Source organism: Metopolophium dirhodum, chromosome 2 (genome assembly GCF_019925205.1).
Source record: "Metopolophium dirhodum isolate CAU chromosome 2, ASM1992520v1, whole genome shotgun sequence".
Taxonomy (NCBI): domain Eukaryota; kingdom Metazoa; phylum Arthropoda; class Insecta; order Hemiptera; family Aphididae; genus Metopolophium; species Metopolophium dirhodum.
Genome location: NC_083561.1, coordinates 6,307,677 through 6,335,135, shown reverse-complemented (window position 1 = coordinate 6,335,135; position 27,459 = coordinate 6,307,677). Strand labels below are relative to the sequence as shown.

At 31.7% G+C, this 27,459-nt stretch overlaps 1 protein-coding gene across 5 annotated transcripts in view; it reads left to right on the top strand.

The window, feature by feature from the left end:
• The window catches only part of LOC132938594 (hepatic leukemia factor-like), a 66,351-nt gene that overhangs the window by 36,847 nt on the left and 2,045 nt on the right, over positions 1-27,459 (top strand). For 2 of the 5 annotated variants that reach the window (XM_061005512.1, XM_061005513.1), the window contains exons 2-6: positions 6,807-6,863; positions 24,976-25,124; positions 26,027-26,333; positions 26,674-26,777; positions 26,881-27,018. In XM_061005512.1, coding sequence (XP_060861495.1) covers positions 6,807-6,863; positions 24,976-25,124; positions 26,027-26,333; positions 26,674-26,777; positions 26,881-27,018 — 755 coding nt within the window. Of the gene's footprint in view, positions 1-6,806; positions 6,864-14,752; positions 15,290-24,975; positions 25,125-26,026; positions 26,334-26,673; positions 26,778-26,880; positions 27,019-27,459 lie in introns of those variants that run through there. The other 3 variants (XM_061005511.1, XM_061005510.1, XM_061005514.1) reach the window with 3 other exon arrangements.

Here is a 27,459-nt window from a genome sequence, read left to right as displayed (position 1 = left end):
TTAAAGTTAGTTATATTGTTTGACTTAATATAGTTTATCTAATACAGTAATATATTAGATTTTGATCTGAGTTATGAATGTATTATTTTATACCTAATGATGTGTGGTTTTTTATTTTTGTGGATACACTATTTATATTTGAAAAAATACTTTGATTTTCAATTTTGAGAGTGATTTCTTATAGAAAATTAGATTTAGTTGGTACTTTTGAAGTGTCCAAAATTTCCAGAACTTTCAACATAATCAGATAAAATCTTTGAAAATCGGAATTTTATGGAAAAAACCGTTTTCTACAAAATCTTAGTTTATTGTAATACAAAAAAAAAAAAACCATAGAAACGTATTTTTATGCTTGGTATAATTTTCTTAATATTTTGAATAATTGTTAAGCCTATTTTTATATACATTTGACATTATTGATTTCTATAGGTTTGTTTCTATAAACAACGATAAAAAATGTTTCGCTTGATAAAAAAAGTATAAAAATATAATACACGGTTCCTTATGAGATTCATCGAATTATAAAAAAGTTGAGTGTAATTACACAAATATTGTTTATGAGCGTCTGAAATTTGAATTTTGATCATATAATATATTCTCACCTATAAAATAATGATTTTTAGTTTTTTTGGAATCCAAAATCTATTAACCGTAGTACCTTGAAATATTCCATATTATTATATATTATATACTACCTATTACTTATTTTGTAGTTAAAAATGTATTAATCAAATGTGTAAAATTAGATATTTAAACGAAAAATAACAATTTTAGTTATTTTGTTGTACCTCAATCGAAAATATTATTCATGATGGGGATTTGAAACTTTTATTTATATTAGTATATTCTATATTATACTCAATGCCATTTTTAAAATGTATTTAAATTAATTTTCAGTTATTGCCTATTTAACAAGATAATAAAAGTTTGTACTAGGTACATTGGAGGATCATTTACAAATTTAGAATGTATCAAAAAACATTATTTCAATATTTGTGTACATTATACATAATATGACGTACCTATATACTAATAATAACGAAGACTAAGTTATATATTTTTTCTAATTTAATCTATATAGGTATCATTAGTCCAAGAACTGTAACATCGTGATTGGAAAGTTCTTAATGAGTAACTTTTGCCGGTTTTTGACAAACATCGTCATTTATAGCTGTTCAATGTTCTCTTTAATTTATGAAGTCGTTGGTAAATTCAACTACTTTCACCGGTTTTTACTATGAACCATATGGTTGTAATTTAAATTTTCGAAAACGATTATTTATTTATTTTATCCTTTAGGTAATATACAAAATTTAACTGATTATAAGTATGTATAAAGATCTATTTGTTGTAAAAAACTAAAAACATTGAAGCCATTGAGAAATTTTTGATTATGTTATCGGTGTTAATTGCCGTTTTAAATTTTAATGCACTTCCAGAGATTGATAGCATCAACGATCGTTATTTAAATCTTGTTGCAACAAAATACAAATACTTAATAAATTTCTACCTAGTAACAAATTTTAAATAATATGATTGGCCAAAACAATTTAAATTCATTATTTTGAAGTTATTAAAATGTAGGTACGTGGTTATTTTATTTTATTATTATTAAATACATGTATTAAGTAATAACTTAAATTGGTCTCAATTATCCATAATTTTTTTTATTTATTTTACTATTTTTTTTTGTTTATACTTATATAATTATTATTACAATTTGTATTATTATTCTAACAAAAAATATTAACCATATTACCAGTCGTAAAATTGTCCTATAGAATTTATAAATAAATACACTTAAGCCTTATAAGATCTGAATTGTGCTCAATTAATATAAAAGTCTTCACATTTTTACGTCGGGACTGAAAAATATTAATAATCATTGAGTTGTTGTGCCGTTGGAGACAGAAATTGGATGTGTTCGACGGGACTATAATTTATAGTTAATCATTTATTGAAATTATTTGTAAGTTTGTAATGAAACTAAGGTGTAACCTTAATATTGAGTCATACACTTAGTTCCACTATAATCACGTCTTGTACTTACCAGATTTTAAAATCTCTATGTCACATTGCGAAAATAACATTTATTAATAACTATGAAGTCAGTATTTCAATAAATATAATATTGGTTTTGACCGTATATAATTACACATGCCATGAAATAATTTGTATGTAAAAGTGTATTTATTAAAATATTTAATAAAGCCAATATATAGGTATATTATAGTACAAGCATAATTAGAAGTGAATTTTAACCTCTCGAACCAACTATGCGGATGAAATTGTATAATCGTTCGTCCGTACATTATTTTTTATTAGTTTGAATTTCTCAACCGACAACCGTTATTACTTTGTAGTTAAACATAAAAACGTTTTCATTTGTCTTACATGTTAAGAGGTGCTGTGCAATCTCATCCATCAATACTGAAATATCTGTACTATAATTATGTGCATCACATACACCATTATATTGCTTTATAACGACGGTGCTTGTTAAAAATTAAAATGATGATATTTTCTTTTGTCGAATAAAAATACAGTTTCACGTTACAGACAATATGTGTAACTGCAGTAATAGCCAGCAATATTATCCAGCACATCATGTACAATTGACAAAACCATTCGTTTATCCGAATACAATTTTTAAAAAATTATACAAGTAATATACATATTGTACTTGGTAATACTATCAATTGTATAAATCGTAATGATAAATCTGACAAAAGTCTTGATCAAAACACGACTGTCGCGGTCACTTGATGATTATTATACTGTACGTGTGTATATACGAATTTACGACATTGCAGTGTAAATGTCGAACAAAATAATGCATGCCATTGATGATAATATGCATGTTGGGAAAAATTCAAAAAATGATATAATGGTTACATCGGAGTTTTTGTTTATTTTTTTGCTTTCCGAAGATATTGTAATACAGATACTAGAGAGTACAAGACATGGATAAATTATTATAAACTGTGAGGTAGACAAGAAAAAAAATATCATACAATATTCGAATTAGAATCGAATTTATACCATTTCTTCGGATCGTATCGACAGTCAGTTGTGTGTGGTGCGTGTGAGACACCTGCAGTACCCGGGCGACACGTGTTTTGAAAATCGTTGTGCCGCAATGACGAGTGGGGACAATACGGCGTTTTAAAACCGTACGAATTTCATACCTCCTACCTTCAAAAATATGTATAATAATAATTGTATTATAATATCGACTCGACGACGACGACGATAATCCAGCGGCAGTGTATTATTTCCAGCGATTCTCCGAACCGATCGACATTTTTGTGGCCCGATTGGTGTTGGGTTGGGGGTGGGGTTCCTCTTACAATGCATGCGTTACGGGACACGTGTCCTGTTGGGTTAGCGAACGGGCGGGCGGTCGGACTGGTGAGAGTGGGTGCCGCCGGGTTTCGTGTTCGTGTGGCAAAGTAGAGAGGGAAGGCGTGTTAGGCGGGTGGTGGTGGTGGTGGTGGTGGTGGTGGTTGTGCGTACTGCACGTAACGTGCGCGTTCGTCACGACCGACGTGGAAAACACTCGGACCAGCCGGATTCAAAATATAATTGTTCGTCGTGATGGGGGGGGGGGGGGGGGGGGTGATGATGTGGTAGTGGGTCACACACCCCAACCTCGTTCGTTGTAGTATCTTTTAGTCGGCAAATTCGGTTGTCATGAACAACTCGTCTTATTCTCGACGAATAAAATGATGTGATCATATTTTACACTACAAGTCTACAAACTATATATATATATATATGGAAAATTCTCAATAACAAGGTGGATTGCTCTGCAGAGTCGACTAAGGGATCTTATGAAGTGATTTTAGAAACAGTTCAAGAAATGTTTTTTTCCCTAAAATCTGGATAAAAATACAAAAACACTAGCATTAAGACTTTCTAAAAATTGTTATCAATTGATGTTTCATAGTAGTTCTGTATTTCATGAAGAACATAATGCATAAAATTAAAATGTTAACAGAAAAACTTGAAACCATTCATCTTAATACTAATGCATTAATGCTGTACATTAAATAATAGATAGGTATTAGGTACCTACTATTGAGATTTCAGAAGATATTAATAATGACGATGTAAATATGAGTAATTATAAATATTAAGTATAAATACCTAGTTACCTCTTAAGTCTTAAATCTCTCATCAATTATGTATAACAATAATTAGTAAAATATAAACAATTGTAATACTTGAAGGCTCATTAGCCTATAGCTTTAGACCTAAACAGTCGAAGCCTTCTTTGTAATAGAAAAAAAATAGAATAACCTTGTGAAAAGTTCAATTCAATTAGGTATTGATCCAAATTATAATTATTTTAAGAAGACTGTACCCATGCATTTGTTTTCTCCGTCTTTCACACGTACCTACGACATATCAAATTTGTGTTAGCTAGTTTCATTAGTGTGCTGTTAGTTTTGATATTGACCTATTATCAACATTTAATGAAGAACATTTGTAAGACTGAGACATACGCAGACAACAATCGCATGGGTAGCATTCTCTTAATTGAGTTCATAGGAAGAGATTAGTACCTAAGAAATTAGATTCACATTTATAATATTTATACCATGAACACTTTTTATAGATCAGAGATATAGAATTTTTAATAGATACATAAAATATGTATGGTACTAGTATATTGCCGCTTAAACTTCTGTTCAATGTATTTGAAACCCATCAAACGATTTGCGCAAGTGTTGTCTCTGTCTTACTAACTCGGAACATGTTACATTTTACAATCAGAAGAATCCACTTTTCTCTGTTATTATTTTTGGAGTGAGTTGACCTATTATGAAATTGAAAGGTAATAAATAATAATATTATACAGGCCCCCGCACCATACGTATAATTTATATGATATTTTAATTTTCAAGCAAGTTATATGTGCATTTTAGAGCACAAAAAAATTGTAATTTAAAAGTATACGTGGGGCCTTGAATAATATGTATTCTTACCTTTAAATTTGATGATAGCTAGAGGTCAATTCACTTTAGTATTAAGAATAACAAAGTGAAATTAATTATTTTAAACTTAAAATGTGGTAGGTTTATATTGCGCGTTAGTAAGACGGGGACAACACATCGACTGGGTACGACGCGACGTCCTCTTAAGGGAGTAGTAAATTAAGAAAACACGAAAATGATAATATTGCCGTGCAGGTTTATTACACGAGATATGCCTATTAACAATAATAATATTTTAAAAAACCTTGCGTTTTTAAGTGATTGACGTGAGTGGCGACGAAGAGAAATTAACGTATACGATCGATCGACCAGTCGAGGTCCCGCGCGTGTATAGGTAGGTACAAAATATTATATTATTGAACACTGGAGAAAAATATTATAATAAAACGATACACTCGTCCCCGGAGATTGGCGTGACCGGCGCCCGTCGTCATTACTATAATAATATTAGGTTACAGGTACGGTGGGCGCCGGCGAAGGGTCCTCTCTTCCGGCTAGTTTTCCTGCGCCGAGCACCGAGTGAAATCCCCTCGGTGGTTTTTATTATTATTCGGTCATTTTTTTTTGTTTTTCAATTCGCTCGTCCTCGTCCGGGAACCCTAAACGAAGGAAAACGATTTTTTTCTAGCACAACTTAGTAGTACTAAAATCGCGCTGGTATAACACACGTTTTTAATAACCTAATGGATCGCGACACGATATACAAAGCGGCGGGCGTCTTATAAATATGTAAAACAGACACGTATGCCATATATATGTGTGTGTGTGTGTGTGTGTATATATATATTGAATACATATAAGCGATCGTTTTTAATACACCATAATATAACTTGTCGTCACAAGTGTAATATTTCTGTATATTATACGGGGATATTTGGCTGGGAAAACAAAGTACTTAATACCTTGTTACTGTTGTTGTTGTTGTTGTTGTTGCTATACCATTAGGTACTATTTATTATTATAAAACGTTTAACCGAAAAATATATTATAACATTTATTCATAATGGTCGTCCCATACTATAATATTATTGTAGTGCACGTCGTCGTGTATTGTGGACGGAAATTATTTCGAAAGGGACAAATTATTCACAATAATAATAATGAAATACGCGCGTAAAGAAGAAAAAAAGGTATATGAAGCAACATTACATAATGTAAGGTAATTTATTTTTTATATTGTGAAATGGATGACAAAAATTTCGAAACTAAAGTAAATAAATATCATTGATTATAAATATTTATAATCGATGGTGATTCTGTGCACAATTTTGCCCACCGTGGTAATTGCAATGATACCGTCGTGGTATTGCTGCAAGTTAGAAAAATCTGACTGAAACGTATAAAGTGTAATCGTTATTTTGGGAGGATTCCCATAACTATATTTTTATACATCAGAGCAATATTTTTTTTTCACACATCGGTACAAAATATGAGAAATTTTACGGAAATACTTGTAACGGATAACCGGTCAGAAGCGCTCGTTCGACGTTCCCCCTGGACGTGCGTGCAGCACAACTATCTTGTATGTTCGACGAATTAACTACCTGAAAGTATTTTAGGAGTAAATTAACGATCGGACGACGGCAAAAAATAATGTTTTACGTTTATTGTGATGCACTTTGATCTTTATAAATTATAATATTGCAATTTTTTTCGCAGATATTGCAGTATATTAGTAATTAGTTTTAATGATATAATTTGTATATTATTACTTATTAGGTATATTATTATTATGATGGTTTTAATTGCAACGAATTTGAGCTCATATTTATTATTTATTTATAATTTTGACACGTTTTGTTGCAGGTAAGAAAACTCAATCGCTGGCCAGCGTCCCAAAAAGAGTCAACCGCAAATCTTCAGGTATTTTGTTTGCTCATAACATATCATAGATTTTAACACTGTACTAACACACACGTTAATTGTTCTTCGTTCACGCCAGTAGCAGATTTGATTCATTATCTGGGGGGGGGGGGGGGGCAATATCCATTTGGTCTAAAATTCTACTTATACTCTACTTCTACGGGGCTCGACGCACTGCGGTAGATTTGCCGTTGGGTCCAAACGGTTCTACCGTTCGCGGATTAAAAATAACTTATTATTTCTAGGCATGGACATATAAATATTTTTATGTCTATGTTTATAGGTAGTTAATGATGTCTAGGGGGGGGGGGGCATGGCCTATGGTTCACGCGGAGTTACAATCATTGGTTACGGTAATCGAAAACTCCACATTGTAGACAGTGACAGACGACAGTAGACATTAGTATTTAATAAATAATAAAACTATTAAATAACAATTGGACGGTCGACGTTACTACAATTTTCTACCGAATATGTACCTACACTTTTGCGTTTGAATAGTGATGATACATAATATATAGTTCGAGTGTGTGACTCCTTCTATCGCGACTGATTGAGTACTTTCTAAATATGAACGACAAATAATGTGCATAATTAAAGAGCTAGGTATATTATCCTTTTACTCGGCGACTCGTACTTACACTTAAAATTCTTAATTTTAATTAGCCAAGTTAAAAAAAATAGATAATATACTTTTAATAGTAATTATATATTTTATTGTTACCTATATACAAACGATATGGCACCGGTCTCGAATTTATTCACTTCCAAACGTTGTACCTACTTTTAATCATAAAAATGTTGTACTTACACGCTTTACGTATTATCATATATACTTGCATACTTATATACTTCCATTAATTTCAATAAATGTATATAGGCATCGTATATTCGTTACTTTGAAAATGACAATTTAAAAATGGTTAATTACGAGAAAGTTATAAATTAATTACAATACACTATGAAGTATCGAATGCCATTACATAGCCAAATCGAACACGATATTAAGTAGTTGCCTAAGTATAACGACGTTGAGTCTGGTTTGAAATTAATTAGTGCAGTGGATCTCCCACTAAAACACATTACTTTATAATTTCGGTTGGGTTACGTATGACACGTTGTTAAATTCGAAATCAGTAATAATCACCTACGATAAAATAAATACACAGTTGGATTGTGTTCAAACCATTATTAACATAATATATATATATATATATATGTATGCCAACTATACAAGTTAATTAATTTGTATCGTTCTGATTTGGCACAATTTATAACTCTTTCTACCTACTACGAGTACTACGTACCATAATATTATGCGCTAGCTATTATCAAACAAAATTTTTTTTAAATACGTTATGTTATAGTTACATAAATGTATTCAGAAAATTTATTTATTTTTAATTCGAATAATATGAAATCTACAAGTCTTGACGTCTTGATGTACACACAAAATACAGTGAATAATAATTTATTATATAGCATAAATTAAGAAATTATATGTATATAATATATAATATTATATTTTATTTTATATTTACCTAAATCAAATAAAAGGTAAATATTAATTGAGGCAATAATACAGGGTGATTCGCCTAAGAATTATAACCTTTCCCCCCCCCACAACATCCACATGTAACCGTTCATAATACATTTTTTAAATTTTGAAACTTTTATAATGTACACTTATAAGGACCATAATTTCAGATACTAAAATGTACAATACAATTTAAGAGTATCTTTTGAAAATAAAAGATTTTTTTTCATACGAGAACCACTTATTCTTTAAATTGTATAGCAGTTTTTTTAAAATATGAATGTATCTAAACTAAAATTTGAATTTGCTGCAGTTTTGAATTATTTAACTTTTTGGATAATATTATATTCATGATTATAGGTTTGGAAGTTATGGAATTTTGAAATTATAGTTATTAATATTTAATAATTGGTAAAAATGATCGAAGTATTAAAACTAACTACCTATTACACCAATACATTTAATTTATATTTTAACCAATATTATGGATTGAATATCTTGAGTGCATACGTTTTAATAATTTTGAAACTACTTTATCGAGTTTCATTAAAATGTTCATAAAATCCATCCACTTATCAATTTGTAGTAAAAATGGGTTAGTAGTTCTCATTTGAAAAAAGTAAGCACATTCGTGTATCTACAGAGTATATTCCATTAATGGTATAAAAATTGTAATTGAAAATATGGTCCTTATTTATACTTAAAAACTCCAGAAATCAGATTATGTATGAATACATTCTTGAATGAAAAATTGAGGTGAGCAGTAAGCACCCTGTATAATTATGACATTTTCACTTAAAGTGTTTTTTTAATTAAATATGATTTTAACCTTCAAATCATACCTTATGTAAGTATTGATAATTATTAATATAAATTTAATAAAAAAATATTTTTGACGTTTGTCTATAATAATAATTGTAATATAGCATTTTCATTTAGAGTTTTAAAAACGGAATTTCCAAAATGTTTTTTTTTTCTTTTCTTTTTATATTGGTACCTATATTTTGCTGTTACGCATAATGAATATTTTAACGGTGACTGCGTTGACACGATAATTCATTTCCTGGTTATAGTTATTATTATAATTGGGAAATATAGCTATTCAACATCATCTTCATGGAACGCGAACATATATATAACAAGTAATTTATAATGAATCAAAAATTTAAAAACAAAAATCAAACAGAGAAAATGTTTTTGATTATTTTATTAGTTTTTTACAATTGGAGTAGTAGGTACCTATAGGAATTAATATACTGTCACAAGTTATTATATTAACGGTTTATAAAAAACTATTTAGTTGAAGAATATTTTCAGTACCTAACATGCGTTTCGATCATATTACAATAACTATATATAAGTCTACAGATTATTTTATTTGTGTATTTACATATTGACACGAATTCGTAACTATTAATTATTAGGTGCTTAAATCAAAAAAATAGGTTTAGGTTTTAGGTTTTGCAAATTAAAATAAAATTACACGAATTCTTATTTATGAATCCACTTAATTCTGTTTGTTTTGTTACCTATTAGCTTTTTACAGGAATATTTTTTATAAAACTTTTATCACAACGCGACTATGCAGTAATATTTAAAATAGCGTTAAAATGTTTATATCGAAATTAGATTTATTTATCATTAATAAACTACATTATAATTTATAATTCTGCACATTTCACATTTCGCTAGAGCAAATGATTTATGAAAACCACAATGAAAAGTGTCTACTCGACAGCTTAGACGATTATTATTATTATTATTATTATTTATGTTTTATAATTTCCTAGTGTCTCGTTTGTTTGAATTATTAGAATGCGTTAAGAAATCACGGCGAGAATTTATGTCAATATGGAGATGAGTTTTGAAATATAAATTCTAGTATTGGGTATAACGTTTTTGCACAAGGTTAGGATTTTTTTTTTTCTCTCTTTCTCAAAACGGCTCTCAATACAGCCTTGTTCTCGGCCCGGTATCTCGTTTTATTGGAGGCCACGCGTTGTTCATGGATGTGGGAATAGGAAATCCTTGATCTTGTGTTTGCTACGCAAAACTACCGTGCACAGCCATATTGAATGCCGTCGCCCATACCAGCTGGTTCGGTCCTCCGAATTTCTCGGTAATTGGCTCTGAAACACCGCAAGAAGGATCTCCGCGAGTCCTTATTTTCCCACCGCAGCGTTTGCCTACGGATTACATCGCGAATATACCGTTCACTTCCGCGTAAGAGTTTGTCTGGACTGTGTAGTGGAGTATACCTAACTGTTTTAGAGTGTGCGTGATTGTTATCACGCGCTCGTGCGATTTTCTCCGCGACTATTGGTTACCAAAATACGTTTACACGTCTTAATTTCTAATTGTGACCACCATCCACGAAAACAAAAAAAAAAAACAAGAAAAAAACCAACAGGACAAACATTTTTCAGAATTATTATTATTCAACAAATAACGCGGGTTTGTCTCGTATAAAAGATTTTAACGGTCGTGCACTTTGACTCAGATATTTTCGAATCACTCAAAAGACAAAACAAAACAATTTATATTAAAATCACAGTAATCACATACAGTATTTTATATTTTATTATACTGGCTTATCGTTATAGCCAATAAAATGTTTATAATTTCAACTCTGTATGGTTTAGTTATTTTATATATAAATCGGCCATTTAATTCATTAACCACGAGTATTTGAACATTTAAGACACATATTAATATGACTAGATTCCATAACAGCATTCTTAAGTTGAACCTGAGGATGTCCTATATCTATTATATCTATTATTATTATTATAGACGAAATATTTTAAATTGTATAACGTACACAATTCGATGCATGTATTGCGATTTTTAGCCTTGTAAGTACTATAATAATTAATAGCCAGTATTGGTGTAACAGGTGATTACTGATTTGTTGCTAAAGCTCAAAACAGTAAAGTAGATGCGGTATTCTTGTTGAAAACAAACGGAATTTATTATTCACTGCATTATTGGGTATTCGCTCGATACACAGATATACAATTAATACAAGACTATACCGTACGTAAAACCTACCTATACAAATTGTAACCGTCTAATATTTGTAATACGACGGTGGATTTATAATAATAAACGTGCCAATTATTGCTGTAAAATACCAAAAAAAAAACACGTGGTTATACTGATGTTTTTTTAGATTTTATTATTACATTATTCTGGTTTCTTTCACTTTCACGTACGAAAAACATTAGCGCGTGCTAAAACCGTCGTGGGTTTATAAATAAAACAAATAGGTACCTACGATATTAATATATATTATAATTATACAAACACTTCGTGGACCATAAGTGGGTATAAGGTACACACCAATATCTATATATTGGCAATGTAAATTTTCAATTAACTCGGCTTAAAACCGGATGTGTTTCAAATGCATTCAGAGGGTGTCCAAATTGTTGGTAAACGAGATATGCGTAAAGAGGTTTCTCTAAAAACGGTACACCAAAGGAAAGGCGAACTGGTCTAACGAGATATCGTGTTTGCACTTCGCAGTAGAGAGTGCAAGTGTGTCCAGCTGAACATGTCGTGACGACTTGCCCACGTTATTTAGCCGCACTTAATATACGCTGGGAACATACCTGAAAAATATAAAAATAATATTGAGCATGACTCTTAAAACACAACTGAAAAGTATGAGTTATGACTGAAATACTGTTGTAGGTATATACATTATATACCTAAATAGAGGTATACTTCTGCAGTACGATAATATGCGGATACCCGCGACTTACAGACTCTATCTATTGTTTCCGTATGTTTTTACGATTCTTTAGAAAAAATTCGCTCGTTTTTGGAATACGTTCCAATACAGCTTGACAAAGCTATAATATTATCTGTAGTATTTTTATAGTTTATTATATTTTACAAGGACAATATTGGCTATTTTACCTACAACACGCCGCTAACAGAAGATACGTAAAAACTCGTTAAACAACCGTCAACACCATATGCGATTTGACATTAAGACATAAACAAAACAAAACATGGCGGACAAAAATAAACACCATACAAAATTCAATGTAGTAATTATTATTATGTGCTCCCATAAACTGGAATTTTAAATTCGTTTAACGGTACGCACGCCATTCTTTCGACGATACGTTTACCACCGGTTTAAACTTGTTCAATTTGTAAGAGTAAAAATATAATTTCACTTTTTAAATAATATAAACATTTTTAATTATCAGATTGACGAAGAAAAATTAATGGTTGCTTCACATTGCTAAATGTTATAACAATTTAAAATCATATCATATTTGATAACGGTTATTACTTTTTATTAAATAAATATTAATATATTATGCCATTTACGACAAATTTAATGTTTTTACTAAACGTGTTTTAATTTCTTTCAAACTTAATTACTTGATAAATTCTATCATTCCATATATATTATGTGTGTGTGTACAGGGTACAATTGAGCTATTGTAGTAATTGAGTCATGTATGTTAAATATTAATATATTGATGTAGGTAATGATGTTAAAATTTAAAATTGATTAGATATTTTATCGTTTATCTAAATCAAAACATTATTAGTACATTACTATGTGGTACTCTGACAATCATGTTAACTTTAACTATACAAATATTTCACGGTTATAGGTATTATTATTTATAAGTAATAAAATGTCTTGTATAAATGAAACTGTTTCAACGTATCATAACATAATATTGCATATAATTTCATTTATTATAATAAAGTTTTTGAATGAATGTGCGTAAAATTACTATAATATACTACTACCGATAAACTCAATATAAACGTAAATCATATTTGTCGAATTTTCCATTGAACTTTGATATACTTACATATATTTCATTTGCATTATAAAATATGATTGTTGTTGCTAATGTAAAGCCCTTCGTGAAGTTATCGCAATAAAAGTATATTGTTAATATATAATATACAGGGTGATTTTGCCTCGCAAAATATTTCGTTATTAAACATATTATATTCTTAATCGTTATTATTTCTTAATTTTTTTTCCTTTTCTGAGTAACCATCCCTATATATTTTTAATTTAATACTCCAAAGCAGAATATTCTTCTGAGAATTTTTAAGATAACAATTACCTTTTGATGGAGCTTATTTAATTAGTTACAAGTTTTTGAATTTTAGACATTAAGTAGAGTAGAGTGCCACAGGATACTTAATAATGATAACTACTCAATTGAAATTTGAATTTTATCCATCAAAATTCTCAAAAAAATATTTTGCTTCGGAACTCAAAACATAGGTATTTTTTCAAAAATCTAATACTTTTTGTAATATTGTGAGTAAACAGTTAAAAGAATCATCCTGTAGGCACTATTTATTTTAAATCCGTAACTGTGATTTATTATTTTACTTAATTTTTATATGTCACTATAAGTAATGTATTATAATAATATAACCTACACATTTGAATAGGTTTACCTATATTACCTAGTTTTGAAACCTTCGTATCTGTGTGATTGTATAATAAATAATAGCTATACATTATATATATATATTATACCTATATTGGTATATAACATGCTATGAAACTGAAATAATTTTTTTTTCTGGTTCAAATTAAATTTTATAGTTAAAAATGTATTGCATGCATAAAATATAAAAATTGTCAGGATTATAGAAGATTATTGATTTTTAGTCCATTTTAATTTAATAAATAGTTGTTATGTAAACGTGAAGAGTATAACATTTATTAATGTATCTACTATACCTACTATACTTAAGTAGTTAAGTATGATTCTTTAAAAAAAATAATTAATTTTATTAGATGGCTAATTAATATTATTTAAAGACACATTTTTAAGAAAAAAAGATAACTGTCCTTGAACTACGAAGTGTGGTTATGATCGTAATAAGTAATAATTTTTCCGATATTCGTTTTATCGTATAATATTTTAATGGTGTCTACCATCACTACTGCATAATTCGTTGGCTGTAATGTATACTGCAGCTCACACAATATTATGAACCCAACGGAAACAATATCGTATATTAATATTGGACACAATAGCATCGACGGCCAATCGAAATTCAAATTGACGATTAAGAAAGGATAGGTCCCCGGATATGGATGGTGGACAAATGTAAATTTGGGAGCGATTTATGTGCACATAATATATACATTTTTTCTTACATATTATTATTATTATTATCATCATCATCATCATCATTATCGTCATTATTATTTATGAGAAGCAGATAAGAAACGAAATTGATATGATAATGTCTGGTGAGAAGCCGCGTGGAGAGGGGTACCGTGGTTCGGCAGTTGTGGGGGACCGTGCGTTGCGAGCGCCAAGACGGTATCGGCGGCGTCGGGACTGCCAGTCAGCGCCGGTGCTGCGTGCCGAGATCAGTTCCCCCGAGAACACGCGTGCCCCCGTCGGTAGTCGAAGCACAGTAAAGCTTAAACGTTTCCAGAAAAATTAAATAAAAGACGATTTCATTTTTGTTGTTATTTTATTTTTTCGAAATTTGTTTTTAAGCCGTTTTACGTGATCATGCTGTGATTGGACGTTCGAATTCCGACGGATTTTTTTACGGATATTGAGAAATTATTGTTTTAAGTCTCGACAAAGCTGTCCTACTTGTCTGTCCACCGAAATATATCGTACTGTAGTTTTTGCGCTCGCAATTTTTTTTTTTCGATTTTTTTTTTTTTTTTATTATTATTTCGCGTATATTAACAAACCAAAAATGTACGAGGCAAAGTGTATTGTAATGGACTACCAGCACCACAATGCTCAACTGCAGGCGCAGACACAGCAACACCTACAGCAACTCCAATCGTTAGCTCCGGATTCGACTAGATGGAATCAGTACCAACAGTTTTGGCGACATCAGATGCTAATGAATGGTATTAAATGTTTTATACGAATGATTATTTTGTATTATGTTACGCGTTTTCTACAACTGCTGGACAGGTGTTTCGTTTTAAATTCGCAATGTTTATTCTATGCCGTATATACCTACGCATGAATAATAAACAACACAGTTTAACATATATAATTCGTTTTTGAATTCGTGATTTTCAATTATTATAAAGTTATAAATAACTTCCCAATGTATAATAATATAATAAGTCTTATGCTATCGTCTTAATAATTATCGTTGGAATATTTAATATTAAAAATCACTATTTGAGTATATTTTATAAAAAAAAAAATAACAATTTAATGATACATTTTAACGTACTCGTGTAAATTACTAAGTCATAGTTCAACGTATAGGTATCTTACTCTGTTTGTTTAAATGTATAAAATATAACGTAAGAACTAATTTATTTTCTTCCTAAATATGAAGCATATTTCTTAAGCATTTTCATCACAGAAGAGAGAAAAATAAAGTTAATTCCAATAATGTTCAATTAATGATAATTAAAATATATTATAGTATATCTATACAACCATATTGATGGACAAGTTTGTGTGGTCACGTATACAACATTTCAAACCTCAAGGTGACATTTTTAAGGGTTAAACATAAAAAATTTACTAAAGGTCGACAGTGCGATAAGTTATCGTTTGCGTAACAAAAAAATATTTTTGTTGGTGTACGATTTGATTATTTATCTATCAGCAAATATAGATATTTTTTTTCATTTTGCTGGTAACATTAGGTAACGCATCAAATGTACGTTTTTTTCTATATTTTTTTCCAAAGCTATAATCCACTAACGTTATCATCGTAATACCTCTGAAAAAATTAAACCATTATAACAACATATTAATTACAACATACATTGCACGTATATACTAGAAAATAAAAAAAACGAAAAAGAACTAGTGAGTTTCTTTCGCAATGAAATGAAACAGATGATAATAATATTGTCTCGTCACATTTTGAATACCCAAAAGTGAAATGTCTGTAGAGACGACCTTGAAAGAGACGCACACCACTTTCTATTCGATTCTCGAGCGCACACGTGATTAAGCTTTCATAATGAACAACAATACATTTGGGTCATTACTCATTACAAATGATTTTCTTCTCTTCTGCAACCCCTACTCACTGTGTTATTTATTGTACGTCCGTGTACACCGTACAGGCAATAATATATTAATATCATTGTACGCCGCGACAAATTTATTGAGATTCAAGTGAATTATCCATGAACGAACACGGCAGTACATTTCCCGCTGCAACTGAACTGAATATATGAAAGTAAACATGTCTTATTCACTATTTGTGTAGGTACACTTATCGCCTTAAAAACGAATAAATAGTAACGTACAGAGTGTCATATTATCTCGGCTAACGAAATTTATTGTAATTTATCTTTGAATTACATTTACTGAAGTTTCTAATCCGTTGGGTGTTTACATTGTTCGAGATTATTAAATAGATATCACTTGCGATCATAAAAAAAATAGAATATAGTAATAACAATAAGCACTTAATGCGTTTGCCATGTTAATGTAATAAAACATAATTTTTTTTCCCATTCCCTGCGTAAAAATATTCACTCCTTCTAAGTGACACGTGCAGCTGTTAGTTTATTTGTTCTAAATCCGTTGGACTTTCTGCCGACAATTATTCCACGATGTGCCATTTAACAGAAAATATACATATACACACGGTATATGCACGCACTTTCAATTTCAATGGTCAGCTAATTACTTTTGTATATAATACATAATATGCACATGAGAACGTCCTTAACGAATCTTAATGAGTGAAATTCGAAAGTTTTATAATCGTCATTAATGATCGCAGGGATTTTAAGACGTTAATCAATTTATTTATTATTACACAATATACATTTTATGATGTACGCGCACGCGTTATTCTTTCGATGTGTTTTTTATTCATATGATTTTCACACCTTTGTCTAGCCAATAAATGAAAACAGAAAGCGATATTGAACACTGCAGCGACAACAAAAGCAAACCTATTACCTATATAATATAATATATCCGCTCACGTCAGAACGCGTATAGAATAAACATTGTAATGTATATAATATATATCTGTGTGTGTGTGTGTGTGTGTGTGCGTGTTCGTGTATTGATGAGTGTACACTGTACACCTATGATATTTTTGATTTTTTTTCCTCGTGGCAACTCATACGAAACTTTGTTTCAAGGAAGACGATAGCATTATATTATTATCAATAAGAGTTTGGAGACTTTAACGACAGACCACAAATGCGAAAATCTGGTTGTAAAGTATATTATTATGCGGTTTTTTTTATATTTGTAGTCACGTGCAAAAATAACGTTAAATTCGAACAGTACTCCGCTATAGTCGTTTTTACTGCACGCCGAGGAGCCAGCCGACTGTATTATCCACTTTCACTTGTGCGCCGCTCCGTTATTTCCGGGGTAGCCTTGTTCGACCGGTTAGCGCCTTAAAGAAAGAAAGAAGAAAAAACAAATCAACGACGTGGGCATAGAATAAACTACATTTTTTTTTCATTTCGTTTGTTTTCTCAAGATCGATATTACTGGAATAGAAATTATAAATTACTATTCGACGATAGTGTACAACGCGTGTGTAAACACGGAGATATTAAAATAATATATTATATTATATTTACCGTTGTAGCACTATAATATATAATTCACATATTGTGTGTGATTTTTCTCTTGTTACCTATATTATTAAACGCATTCATCGAAAGTGTATTGAAACAACTGATGTACAACACATATTTTATAGTTAACTTGTTATAGGTACCTACATTGAAATTAATATTGAAGAATTCAGTTAGTATACCTATATGTACCTAGTATTTTGACTATTGGCAAGATGAAAGTATGCTGCAGAGAGATGCTCGAATTAACTCAAAGCATATCTTAGTGAAAATCTATAGTTAATCTATTCGATTATAATAGTATAATGTATAGGAGGTACCTAGATTTCGTTTTGAACTTCTGACGTCAATCATTTTTTTAAATTTTCGAACTTAAATTAAGTTTTGTTACAAATCCCGAACGTAATATTGAAAGGCGCCTCTGTAATACTCGCCTGCCGATATGTATATAGATGGCAAAATGATCATCTATATTTGTCGGTGTATTATATACGTAGCTGTGTTCGTATATTATAATATAACGGGATAACTCTGCACGCGCGGGCAGTGTGAAATAATATTCATATAGCTGCCCTGGTGGTGCAGTATAATAATATTATGCCTATTATACGATTTCCCCTGTCGTGGCCAACACGCAAACGCAGTCACTTTTTAATAATAATAAAAAATAATACACTTAAAATATTCGTCTCTCCCGACTACGTCGTCATAATATACGTCGAGATCCGATCGTGCCCGTGCACATATACACATTATAATGTTATGTGTACGCATATACATTTACTTAGAAATGGCCGCCCACCACGGAGACCTGCAGCACCGTCTGTGATATTGACAATTCCGTCACCGCAGAAGTGAAAGTGTTTTTATTAATTTTTTTTTTTTTTTTCGTCTATAAATAATATGTGCATTTTATATATTTCGTTTATGCACGCGCGCCGGTCCGTCCGTTAGCGTATTTACGCGCACACACGCACACTGCTAAAATATCATATTATTATATTAGTATACATCGTATCCCCTCGGACGTCCGCTCGTTAATCGGCGCGTACACGAAAACTCTCACTTTTTTTCGCTTTATCTGTGTGCCCACGCGCGAATCCCACCGTCCGGCGGACAGTTCGGTCCGGTCGGGATAAACGATAACGGTACTAAATGAAAAATAATAATGTTTATGACTGTAAAAATTGTCGGAGCGAACTTTCCGGTGGGGTCGGCTGGCGGGCGGGCGGGCGGGCGGGCGGGTGGTTGAGTAACATCTATTAAAACTCGCGAATAATAACGGGACGCGCGTTTTTTAATCGGTCGACAATGGGACGCGAGGGGAAGGTGACGGAGAAAGACGTTCGTTCGGTCGGTCGGTCGGTCTTGGTACGTTGGTCACACTACCGCACGTGGCGGTGTGGCGCGACGGGTGAAAGTGAGATGGGAACCACTTTCGCCGGGAAATACCCGCTTGACGACGCCGACGCAACCGGTGTCCTTCCGGAATCCACGCCGCCGCCTTGCGTGATTCGTTTTTATTTTTTCCAATCTCCTACCGAGCCCGGAATCGTTATTAACAGTATTTTTTTTTTTTTCACTGCCGTCTGCAAATAGAAAACACAACGGTAAAATAATTGCCACGCGAACCTCCAGACAACCATAGGCCGCGACCGACGTTATAATACCATGGTATACCTATACTCTCGTTCTCTACTTTATAATGTGTACATTGTACATAATATAACGGTCACAATATTGTTGAAATACCCTTTATTGTACGAAAGTCTAACTTGTGGCAAATATTTTTTTGGGAAATTTAAATACATTTGTGCTTTGTACACTTTGAATCTGTACCGTACCACCGCTGAAATAGGTGCCGGGTTTAATGTCAAGTACGATTTTCTGCTGGTACGATATAATATTAATGACCAATCGATAAGTACTGTAATGTAATAATAAGTGTACACCCTACGAAATTAAAAAACAGGTATGTTACCAAAAATATAAAAATTTTTTAAAAAATAATTAGTTCAATTAATTTGGTTCAAACATTGGGATGTGCCAAAGTTGTTCCCCTGACAAATAATATTCTAATTCGGTATTTGCACCAGCGACAATGTTAGCTTCTTATTAATACCGTAATATAACACATATAAATCAGTGCAGTGTAATAATAAAAAGGATAAGAACGTCTAATTTTCACAGAAGGTGGCTTAAACATTTTGTTTTTACGGTATATTATTAAATATCTGGTGTACTAACCACCCTTGCCGATAATATTATATTTTATATGATTGTTTTGCTGTCGTCTGAAGCTGGTCCGACAACCGGACAATATTGCAGTGTTATTGTGCCATTAAATTGTACATAATATTACATTGTACTGCTCAATTGGAATTATTTATTTATTTTGGTGCAATTAAAACTAATATACCTACTTTATTGTTATTAACGACGTATTTATTTTGGTATTTTAACGACCAAGACGTATACACTTAAAACTACACACGCTATAACAATAATCAATAAGTAATAACTAATGAGTAATGTTGTGCTTTACCCTAATAGGTATTTTATATATGTTGACGACTTTACATGTGCTCGTGAAGACAGACTTTCGTCCGAAATTATTTGATACTCTGATCCTATATTTCTATCCATATACTAAAATGATAATAAAAAACAATTATTAATAATAGGTAAACTGACTACCTTACTAGAATGAGATTATTCATACTTGTATAGTTTTTTCTGTTATCTAAAATGTATCGGATAATAGTTAGTATTGCTATCTTAAGCATATGATTTCGATTTCAAAATATTAGGCTTGACATATTTTATAAAAGAATCAACTACGAAGAAAAAAAATCGACCACAAAACGAATTAGCCATGTACCGAAACTGGCGTTGATAAATGTTACTAATGAGTGAAACGATATTCGTCATCCAAATTCCTGACGAATTCGATATTTTGCGTTACAAGTAGTTGTATACTCCGTTCGTCGTATATGATTTCAAACTGGTTTTTGGATTTTTTTCGACTCGAAAAAAAATGAGATGCGAGAAAGCCAAAAACCCATTGTTGACGGGCCAACGGATGATTTTATACTCGCAGTTAACGCGAAAAAAAATATAAAAAAAAATATTTAATGATGATAATAGTAGCTGTGTAGTTGCGGGTTCTTCGGGCCGGACGACTTGCTCTTCTGCAGACGTTGCGCAATCGGAATAATAATAATAATAATAATATTATATATCCGGACTCTCGAGCAGCACTTTCACTTCGCGCAAACTGCTGCCGCCGCCGCCGACGTAGTCTGCGAGCACGGCATATAATCACATTATACTATAATAATATAATAATGCACGCCGGTATACCGCTACTATTAATGAACACTGCGAATCAGATAAAAAATAAAAAAAAAAAAACGTAATACGTGTTTGCGGACGATATATTTTTCTGAAGAAACGCGCCCGACCGTTTCCGAACGGCTTTATCTAGACGGATTATCAGCAAATAATATATACATACCTCCTATATATAAGACAAATTAATGGAATTTGAATTTTCACACACGTTTTGACGCGATAATCTCAAAATTTTGCGCACACGCGTCGTTTCGAACGAAATCTACTTTGAATAGAAAGTTTAGAATGGCCCGTGGGATATAAATATTAAAAACCGAATAATAAACGAGTAAACGTGTAACGGTTGAAATTATATTTTATGAAATGCATCATTATCGTTTGTATAATATTATTAATTATTATGTATATACACTTATAATATTATTTAGGAACCGTTAATGAACGGCACTTTTGAGACAACATTTTCGTACACCGCCGTTATTTATAAATCGGCCCTTTAAAAAGTACTAAACGACCGATTTTGCTTCAATCGACTTATCCTGCAGAACATAATATGTTATTCCGTTACATATTTTTATTATCATCGTCCAAACTAGTTTTTGTAAATATTATATTTTAGTTTATCGCTTTTAAATATATCTACGCATGCCAATTTCGTAAAATGGAAATTATTTTTATAATTTTGAATGTTATCAGACTTATCTAGCTAATCTTATTGACATTTTTTAATATTATGCGCGTAAATTGCGACGAATTTTTTTTTTTGTTTATCAAAAAATTGAAAGCCAGTGCACCATTTCTGCAATTGTGCATTCCTTATATTATAGCCATTTAGGTACAATATATTTCAACATTACCGCTATTTTCTATATAAGTAATTAGTAATTACCGAGTAAATAAAACACGGTGATCTACAACCATTTTTACTACAATGAATAGAGATTATTAATGAATATTAGATACTGCAGTATTTTAGTAAAAATAATTAATACTGCACACCGCAATCTTTCAACACCTACAAGGCCTGCACCGGTCAACGATGATAAAAAATGATTGATAAATCCATCGTTTACCGTCTACCTTTGTAGTGTAAATATTAAAATGAGTTTAATTTATACATCAAATTGAAACAAAATAATCGAATAAATTTATTATGTCTGTAGATTATTATGATAATTTATGTATAATAAAATCATTAATCCATCAGTAATACGTTGAATCTATTTAGTTATACAGTCATCTCAGTCATAGTTCAACACTGATAAAATATAAAGTAATGCATAATTTCTGAATAAACCATTTTTTGTACACAGATGGAGTCTGAATAATGATTATCTCTATTTGATATTATTTTGTACACATAATTATATTATATTATTAGGCCGTGTATAATTATTACGATATAAACGCGTACAATAATAAAACACCATCAAACGAATGAGTGTATATTAACCAAATAAATAATTTTAGATAGTTAAAAGTGATATCATTAGTGGATACGTTTCACGTTTTTTTTTTAGCGTATACACTAAGTAAAATAATATTGTACCTATGTACTATATTATAAGTAAAATATAAGCTATTAAGTTACGAAAATAATACTTATGTATAATTTCATATTCAAGTGTACTGGTAGGTGAATATATAATATTATAGTCGCCAGTCGGCGAACACAGTAATAAAAGATAATGAATACTTCACAGTATTATATAGTTTATTGTATCTCAACATTTTCCTTTACACTATATTATCAACTTAAAGTGAATAATGTATAATATTTCTCCAGCAACAAATGTCCGGATATTGGGAAAACACGAGTGGGTACACCGGGGTGCAAATACTCGTTCATACATCGGTTTGATTTCTTCGGGTAAATCGAACATTAAACGCGAATTATACACACACACATATAATACAATATATTAATGTGTTTATACCGGGCGTCAGTGTTTCGTTAGAGGGAGGAAGAGAAAAAGAGACAGACAAATCGGACAAGCGCAGATTGATGTCTGAGAGATGAAGACGAAAGTGAAAACAAATCGTAATGGAAGCTAGAACGTAGATTTGACACGTTACGGCTTCCTACTTCCTGCATTACGAAACGATCGCAACTGTAAAACATGTACAGGTATAATACCTACTCTTCTTTGGTACCACGGTAGCGGTGCAATTATCAGACCGGTAAATGTAGGTTTGTCCGCCGTCTCTCTTTGGTTCAGTGTATTTTTTCGCACAATTTTATCTTGTTGGTATATATATATTATATACACGTATAATAATACGTATACGCCTTGTTATTATTTTATTGCACCAAAACCAAAGCGCGTGTGTCTTGTTAACATTTTTTTAAATTTTTTTTTATGCAAGAACGTTTTTGATGATTCGGCCTGCGGTCGTTAGTGGTTTTTAATCATTTATTTTCTTGTTTTTTTAATCGACAAGGACAGAGGTTTTTTTTTTAGATTTTGTCGTCTTATGATAAAAAGAAACAAATACACACATACATTATATTATACATTATACAAACTCTAAATAACGAAACTAATCTCGAACGGAAAAAAAACGAATCATCTAAAATATGTATTCAAGATTAAAGAATGTATATACCTACTTGACAATACGCTGCAGTAAATTGCGCGCGAATCTGGGCAACGATAATTCCTGTATAATATCTACACTGAACATTGAATGTATAATATGGTAAAAAAAAAACCATTTTAGAACCCCCGCGTAGATTCAAGCAATCGACTGTAATCCGTATTTTGCTTAATTCGACGGTATTCGCCAACGAAGCAAAAAATGTGTTAAAAAAACGAATCGAACAGCATAAAATATAATTCGATATAAAATAACAATACTGTCGTCGTTTAATTGCGTCGAATAAGTACAGTGTATAGCCTTGAGTGGTATCCATCGTATTGCTGATATGGTCGTTTGTAATGATATAAATCCATTTACGGCATTTCCTATAATAGTATATATACTAATATATACATTATATCTATCAGACTACTCTATATTATATATTCAAAGTTGTCCGATAAGTATATTATAACTTCGTGGATTCCATATAGATTCAAAGTTTTTTCCCGTATCGCGTGACAGTGTACGGAACAAAATGACAAAAATCAATGTCTATAAATCGGTTTCATAAGTCTAAACCGTGAGCTGATTAATGCATTTCAATGACAGAACTAATGTGTTTTCGTCGTGTTCGCACGAACCGTTTCCTGGAACAAGTTTCAGAAAGTCGACAATTATTCTCATCTTACAAAATATCTCGTTTATTCATTCGTTTGACATAAAAGATGACATACGCAATACGTTCTCGATAGTTATAATATAGTTAGTATATATAGTTTCAAACGGGGGTATACCTACCCAAATCTCGCTAATTCGTATACAGTTGGTTTTTTTATATTGTATTGATTTCTGCTGCGTTTTTGATTGTCAACTCGAAGTTACCTTGGATTACGCCGAAGGCCAATTCCTACGCCGCTGTGATCTAAATATTGCGCATTTTTCATTAACTATTGTGTTCGAAAACGTCATTAATTAACCATCAGTTTAGCTTTCTTATAAAATAAGACAATTAATATTATTTTATGCTGCTGCTAACGAGGTTTTCACGGGTAATTTGATTCGTTTTCCAGGAAAAGCTTGTGGAGTACCCAGAGATGGCAATCCTGATAAAAAAGAAGAAAATGAGCTTTTGTGGACTAACGTCGTAGAATCTCAGTCAGCGTTTCTGGGACCGAATCTATGGGACAACAAAACCATACCATACGACAATGACCTTAAGGTAATTATTATTTTGTCTATATAATAATTTATAAATATGTATATCGTTTATATTCCACGACCAAACAGTAATCCTATAACCGTCGGCTGCAGCAGTGGCTAAACGAATTAAAGAAATTTCCGATGAGCCAACTTATATTATAATGTTTATTCGCCCATCGTAGCCTTTAAATCTTAAAAAATGAAGCCTAAACCACAATTTATTCTACTCATCAGTTTGTTTAGCCATCATACGCACCTATGTAATATTATATTAAAAGTGAGCAAGTATAAGTCAACGTTAAGCTCTATATAAGATAATAGCTAACAAACTATATTTTTATTCTAAAACTTTAAAGTCAATACGGATAAAAGTATTATCTTAAAAATAAGTTAATAATTTTTTTTAAAACTATCACCTGGGTCACATAATATAATAACTGGGCTGAACTTAAAATTATTTTAAATAATAACTAAACATTTTGTTGAAAATTCTATACCTATACTAATTCATTGTTATTGCACATTATAACTTCACGTCTGCGCCTATAGTAGTTTAGGCAATCACACATTTGTATCAACTAAATTATTAAATCAAGGAACATGTATTTTTTACAAATGAACTGGATAAAGCTAAATTTTTACAGTGGATTTTTTTTAACTGGGTCGTACCTATAGTTAAGTAAAAAATAAATAATTAAATTAATAACAAACATAATATTTGTACTGGTCGGCCCACCGCGGTAATTTCAAGTTTTCTCTGCATGCTGGTGAATCGGTAAAACTGGAAAACACAGTGGACCATCCTGCGTAGGGTACACTGTGCCTATTCATAACGTGTACTATATACCATTATAATATTATTATTATTATTATTAATAATAATTGCGCCCAAATCTAACCTCGTGACGCGTTCGGTTTCAGTATTGCGACCTCGACGAATTCCTGTCCGAAAACGGATTGCCGGTGGAAGGCGACCACCAGAACGGAACGACCGCGGGCAACGTTAACCCGGGCACTATAGTGGCGGTCGGCCACCAGGGTGGCGCACTCATGCCGGGCGCCAACAACCGCCTGTCCTCGCCTCCGCCGCCGCCGCCTTCCATACACCCGATACAACACTTGCAGACAAACGGCGTGGGCGTCATACTGACCAAGCGCGAACCGTCTCCGTCGCCCAGCGAACCGCTCAGCCCGATCACCATAAACCCGGCGTCGCCAGCAGATTCAAGTGAGTTTCGTCTAGAAAGTGTATACTTATTATTATTCTGATCGTGGTCGTCGTCGTCGTAGTGAGTGTGCGACGGGACACGAAAAATAAAAATTAGTCGTACTATATAAAAAAATCGATAGGCTGTCGGACCTTTGATACGGCGACAAAACGTTACGATGTATACCTTATTATACCAACAAGTGTTTATCATATTTCGTTCCCGTCGCCATCGTCGATAATATTATTATGATTATATGAATTATATGACATTATGACTATTAATACATAACACGGTCATTACGTATTATTAGTACAACTAGACCTACGTGTACTTATGGTGTGCGTTTCGTTTTTGCAGCATTGTCGTTCGCGTCGTCCAGCAGAGACTTCGACCCGAGAACAAGGCCGTTTTCCGACGAAGAATTGAAGCCGCAGCCAATGGTAAAGAAATCAAGGAAACAGGTGAGAAGGGCCTCGTTAACTTGATTGGTTTATTATTGTCATTACAACGCGAACTTACTCGCGGCTCTATTGACATCCCATATTGACCATAATTTTTCATTAGTTTGTACCGGATGGGCTGAAAGATGAGAAATACTGGGCAAGACGTAGAAAAAACAACATGGCGGCAAAGCGATCGAGAGACGCGAGACGAATGAAAGAGAACCAAATTGCATTGAGAGCAGGGTTTTTAGAAAAAGAGGTATTAAACTCGTACATTGGGACGAATATTATTAAAAGAATATCAATAAAGCTTATAAACTGCAGTGGGTTTAATAGGGGAGGTCCCCATAGGTGCAATTCAAAACGAAATCCGGTATTAAAAATAAAATCAGTTTAATCTTACCCAGCCTATTTCATCGTATCTATAGGTTTATTTTCAGGCACCCAATAATATTTCTCAGTAGAACAATGATAACGATATATGAAAATCACTAAAAAAATATGTGCCTATTGCTTGTCATATTAAAAGTCGAGTGACCACAATTAAGTCCGATGGAAATAACAAAGATTAAAATGATTATACAAAGTTCTATTTCATTAATAAATGCATTAATGATTAATTAATCATGTTACGTCACATTGTACTTCATATAATAATTTATCATCGATAAATATTAATTTATTTCCAATCTTGTAATTT